This window comes from Zingiber officinale, chromosome 2B (assembly GCF_018446385.1).
Source record: "Zingiber officinale cultivar Zhangliang chromosome 2B, Zo_v1.1, whole genome shotgun sequence".
Lineage (NCBI taxonomy): Eukaryota > Viridiplantae > Streptophyta > Magnoliopsida > Zingiberales > Zingiberaceae > Zingiber > Zingiber officinale.
This window is the reverse complement of record NC_055989.1, coordinates 86098005-86103687: the sequence shown is the minus strand read 5'-3', so window position 1 is coordinate 86103687 and position 5683 is coordinate 86098005. Positions and strand designations below refer to the sequence as shown.

General features: G+C 43.7%; 1 protein-coding gene across 1 annotated transcript; it reads left to right on the top strand.

Moving 5' to 3' along the window:
- The first annotated feature begins 1602 nt into the window (after positions 1–1602).
- LOC122046176 (cytochrome P450 78A11-like) lies at positions 1603–3645 on the top strand. Its single transcript, XM_042606739.1, has 2 exons — positions 1603–2659; positions 2741–3645. Exons 1-2 carry the CDS (start codon positions 1652–1654, stop codon positions 3383–3385), a joined length of 1653 nt encoding a protein of 550 aa, XP_042462673.1. The 5' UTR covers positions 1603–1651; the 3' UTR covers positions 3386–3645.
- Positions 3646–5683: the final 2038 nt, after the last annotated feature.

The following is a 5683-nucleotide window of genomic DNA, read 5'->3' as shown; positions in this document are numbered from 1 at the left end:
AATTAAAAAGTATAAAAAGAATTATTAAAAAGTATAAAAAGAATTTTTGATAAATATTTTTATAATTATTTTTTTATTTGTCAATCAAGCAATTCTAATGGGAGCGGTATGATATGTCTCCTTTTATTATGGTTGGGAGTGGCTCTCCGGGGGAGCCGATTATTTTTTTAAAAAATAAAATAAATTGATTCTATAATTTAATAATAGTTTTTTTAAGTGTGATAAGAGCATCCCTATGGGAGCCACTTGAGATCCTATGTAAATGACATTTCATAAAAAAAAAAAAAAAAATTGGAGCAGCTTCCTACATACATAGTGAGCACTCTCAACTTCTCCCAACTTTTTAAAAAATAAAAAAAATAAAAAGAGTAGAATTATTACCAGCACTCTTATCGTTGGAGATGCTCTAAGTTACTGGAAAGTTTTTTTTTTCTAGTGAAGAGATGAACAAGATTTTTTTCTTCTTACTTTTAATGTGATATCATAGAAGCCTTAAAAAACCCCTTATAATAACTACTACCGCCCATAATTATAAGTTCACATTGAGGTAGCCTTTTGATAATTAATATTTTATTTATAGATATGCAATATTTATTAGATAAAATATTATTTTATAAATAAAAAATAATTTATTATATCTTACTTAAGCACATAGGTAGAAATTACATGTAACACCTCAACAATTACCAATCTCTGATTTCTTTCTAAAATATTAAAATGTGCGCTTAGTTAGGATCTATATGTGATAATTTAGTAATTATAAACCTCTAAGAGCATTTCCAGTGGTAGAATTTCTAGTGGTAGAAGTTGTTGGAGTTTTTTGTGACTCTTACAATGCCACATTAAAAATAGAAAATTGGGTAAAAAAAATCCAATAACTTCTTAATGGATCTCACTCTTTATTTATATATATATATTTAAAGAAATTATTATTAAATTATAAAAAAAAATTAAAAATAAATAAATAAAAGAATGACTTCCCAAATGGAAAGGTCGCTCCCAATCTTAATGAAAAGAGCCCCCTCCCACTTTGAGAGAGGGTCATTCTATTTGACACACTATCGACAATGAGAGTTCAAGCCCTTCATGTAGATAGGAATTATACATGACAACATAACAATTATCAAGCTCTAACTTCTTACTAAAATACTAAATCTTGCACTAAGATAGGAACTACATATGAAAACTCAGCAATTGTCAACCTCTAATTTCTTCTTAAAATACTAAATCATGAATTATATGTGACAACTTAGCAATTATCAATCTCCAACTTATTTCAAAAACACTAAACCGTTCACTTAGATAGGAATTATAGACTTATAGTGACAACTCAACAAGTATCAACTTCTAAGTTCTTTCAAAAATATTAAACTGCTGTTTAAAAACTAATAAAATAAAATTGAATGTTCATATTAAATAAAAAAGGAATTATGTAATATAACTCCATAATGTTAAATTATTAATATTATTAAAATAATAACCTTTCCTCTCTTTTTTTCTTACGTTATTATTTTTTTTCTATTTTCTATTTTTTTTAATTACCTTCCTGTGTAATTACTCTCTATAAATATCTCGGTCCACTGCGAGCTTTTCTTCATCGTCGGCCGTGCTCCTCCCTCCGGTCTCGATCGAAGGCTGCTCGTCGGCAGACATGGCTCTCAGCTCTGCTTCTGCAACTGACTCCAGCTGGTGGGTCGTCACACTCCCCGCCTACCTCGGCGCTGACTCGCCCCACTCCGACGCTCCCGTCCTCCTCTTCGCCCTCCTCATTGCGTTTGTCACCGCCGGCCTCCTCTCCTGGGCCCTGTCGTCGGGCGGCCCTGCCTGGACGCACGGCCGCGCCCGCCGAGGTCCCGTCGCCATACCGGGACCCCGAGGCCTCCCCGTCCTCGGTTCTCTCCTCGCGCTCGCCGGACCCCTCCCCCACCGCACCCTCGCCGCCCTCGCGCGGTCCATCAGTCGGGCCAAGTCCCTCATGGCTTTCTCCATCGGCTCCACTCCCGCCGTAGTCTCCTCGAACCCCGCCATCGCCCGCGAGATTCTCTCCCACTCCTCCTTCGCCGACCGACCCATCAAGCGCTCCGCCCGCGAGCTCATGTTCTCCCGCGCCATCGGCTTCGCCCCCAGCGGCACCTACTGGCGCCTACTCCGCCGCATCGCCTCCTCCCACCTCTTCGCCCCCCGCCGCATCGCCGCCCACGAGCCCGGCCGCCAGTCCGACTGTGACGCCATGCTCTCCGCCATAGCCTCTGAACAGCGTCGCTCGGGCTTCGTCGCCCTCCGCTCCCACCTCCAGAACGCGGCGCTCAACAACATCATGGGCGGCGTCTTCGGCCAGCGCTACGACGTATCTCGCCCAGGCGGCGATCCGGAGGCGGAGGGGCTCAAGGCCATAGTGAGGGAGTGCTTCGACATCCTCGGGGCCTTCAACTTTTCCGACCACCTCCCATGGCTGCCAAGCTTTTTCGACCCCAACAGCATCAAGAGCCGCTGCGCCACCCTCGTGCCTCGCGTCCGCGAGCTGGTGCACAGCATCATCTCCGAGCACCGCCGCCGCGGGCCCATCCTCAACCGGGATAGCGCCGACTTCGTCGACGTCCTCCTGTCCCTCGACGGGGACGAGAAGCTCGATGACGACGACATGATCGCCGTGCTTTGGGTAATTTCTTCTTCAAATTAATGATCAAAATTTAGATATCTCGATCATAGTTACAGTTTGATCTAATGATCGTTACGGCAGGAAATGATCTTCCGCGGAACCGACACGACCGCGCTGCTAACGGAATGGGCCATGGCCGAACTGGTGCTGCACCCTGAGACGCAGGCCAAGCTCCGCCGAGAGATCGACGCCGTCGTGGGGCGCGGCGGCCGCACCCCGACCGACGCCGACGTGGCGCGGATGCCTTTCCTGCAGGCCGTGCTCAAGGAGACTCTCCGCGTCCACCCGCCCGGCCCGCTCCTCTCCTGGGCCCGCCTCTCCACCGACGACGTCCACCTCAGCAACGGAATGGTCGTCCCCGCGGGGACCACCGCCATGGTGAACATGTGGGCCATCACCCATGATCCGGCGGTCTGGGATAAGCCCGAGTCGTTCCGGCCCGAGCGATTCGTAGAGGCGGAGGGCGGCGTCGACGTGGACGTGCGCGGCGGCGACCTGCGCCTCGCGCCTTTCGGCGCCGGCCGCCGCGTCTGCCCCGGGATGAACCTGGGCCTCTCGACCGTCGCTCTGTGGGTGGCGCGGCTGGTGCAGGCGTTCGAGTGGGGCCCGGCTGCAGGTGCTCCCGTCGACCTGGAGGAGGTGCTGAAGCTGTCCATGGAGATGAAGACCCCTCTGCAAGCGGTCGCCTACCCCCGTGGCGCCGACGACCTCGCCGGGGAGGCCTAAAGTCCCAACCAAGGCGAGGCAAGGAGACGATCACTGACTCGATCGAAGTAGCATTCCTAAATCGTATGGCACTTCAATTGAGATAGTTAATTAGATGATGAAACGAAGGAAGGCAGGCAGGCGTTCAAGCTCCCATTTTGGCCATGCACCGGGTCTTGAATTAGCTTCTTCTTCTCCTCCTCCTCCTCCTTCTTCTTCTGCTGTATCTCGAAATAATTAGCAGTGATCCGTCGTTAATAAATGAATTATTTTAAACAGTTATGATTACTATTATTCATGATCTATCGATCTCTTCTCTTATTATTCAGCTTGATTGGCTTTGAATTTGATGATTGGTGAGCTCGTCCCAGTACCTCTTTCAGCTTCGCATGGCCCTTTATTGGTTGGCTGGCTACAAAAGCCTAGTTATTGGTCGTCGAGGTACTCATATATTTTCAAAATACTTTTAAAATTTTTTTTTTTAAAGCTTGACAATCATTTCTTAAGATAGCCAACTTTTAACTCATTAAAACTCTTTAGATGATCACTTAAGTTAGGGATGAGTGACATGAAGAATGATTTTGATTGAATACTTTGTGCCCTTTCAATCAATGTTGTCCTAACTTTGTAATAGGGGAGCCGTGTTAAGTCGAGTTTAAGATAAATTAATGATTGGTTTATTTTTGTTTTTATTTATAAACTTGAGTTGTTAAAGTTTTGGCTTGAGCTTATACATTGGTTGGTGGTTTGAGTTTAGTAATATATATACGTTTGTTTATGTTGAAGATTTTTTTTTATTTAATATGATTGATTTGGTAATCGGCTTTGATCTAGTAGGGTTAAGTCAAAAGTCAAATTGAGCGGCGAGTCGGAGGTAAGTCAAGCTAAGTTTGAGCATGACATAACCTCAGACAAGCCCATGCATCTCAAATTTGACTCAACGTTAATCTAGCCACTCAGGAGTAAAAGTCCGACTCTTTGGAGCCTGACACTAGGGAGATCGCTAAGATAGTGGATCTACCTTTTTTTTTTTTTACTTCCATTCTAACTCTCTTTGACTGTTGTAGATATTAGCCTTGAAAACCTCCAACCCTTCACCTATCTCTTTATTGGTGGTTTTCTCATCTTTAATCTCAAATCGGATCAATATTGTTAAGAGTTTCATGAATATTATTTATAAATAATTTACCATCTCTACTTATGAATATAAATTTATTCATTCAATTAATATTTTTTATTAAATGAACATAAATAAATCCTTATCAAATCACTAAAGTCGACTTCACTTATGATTCTAATAGTGTAATTCATAATTCATTTTATATCTAAGGTATCCTGACACTTGTATAAGCGAAACGAGTAATTATCATCGGGACTCAGCTCCTCACCTCTCATCGTGAAAACTTTTAACATATGATCAGTCGGTCTAAAGTGTTGGTCGGATAACTCTCAACATAAAATCGATTGGCCCAAATGTCGGTCGAACTTTTGGAGACATAGTTCCCCACTTCTCAATGCTAAGACATTTAGCATACTGCTAGTCGGACCCAATGTCGTTTGGGCATTCAGAGGTCAGCACCTCACTCCTCAAGAGAAAAGCCTCCAGCATATGATCAGTCGGCCCAGAATATCGGTCGAACCTTTCAGGACTTTGCTCCACACCCTTTAAGGACAAGGTCTCTATCATATGGTCGGTCAACCCAAAGTGTCGATCGAACGTACGGAGCCTTGCTACCCATTTCTCATGTACAAGGTTCCCAATATATGGTCAATCGGTTACACAGCTGGTCAGACTGCCTTGCATACAATGGCTTTGTTACATAGCCGGTCAGAATGCCTCTAGGGGACAACATTATCAGAAAATTTTAACAATCTGTCAGGGAAAAACAACTATCTGTCAAGGAATATTCTACTACCATAACATATGCATGCAATGGAGTCTTCCTCTAAGGGTTGTCGTACATCTTCCATTACATGACGTAACTAGACATATTCTCAATCGAGTCATTCTCAGCCACTTCCTTATTATAGAGGTTATGAAAGTCGGTTCATATACATGTAACAGAATCTTCCTCGAAGGGTGACTACATATCTTCCATTATTCAACATATTCTGACACCAGACATTCTCTAATATCTCATTAATGCAGAGGTTTTGAGTGTTAGTATAAAAAGGGGTCCTCTCCGTTGGTCAGATAACAAAAAACTTTAACTTGAACTGGAACTTTTACATTACGTACATGCACACACGCATTTAGGCAACTATTCATCATCTTCTCTATTTTTGGGGTCACTATTCTGACTTAAGCATTAGAGTATC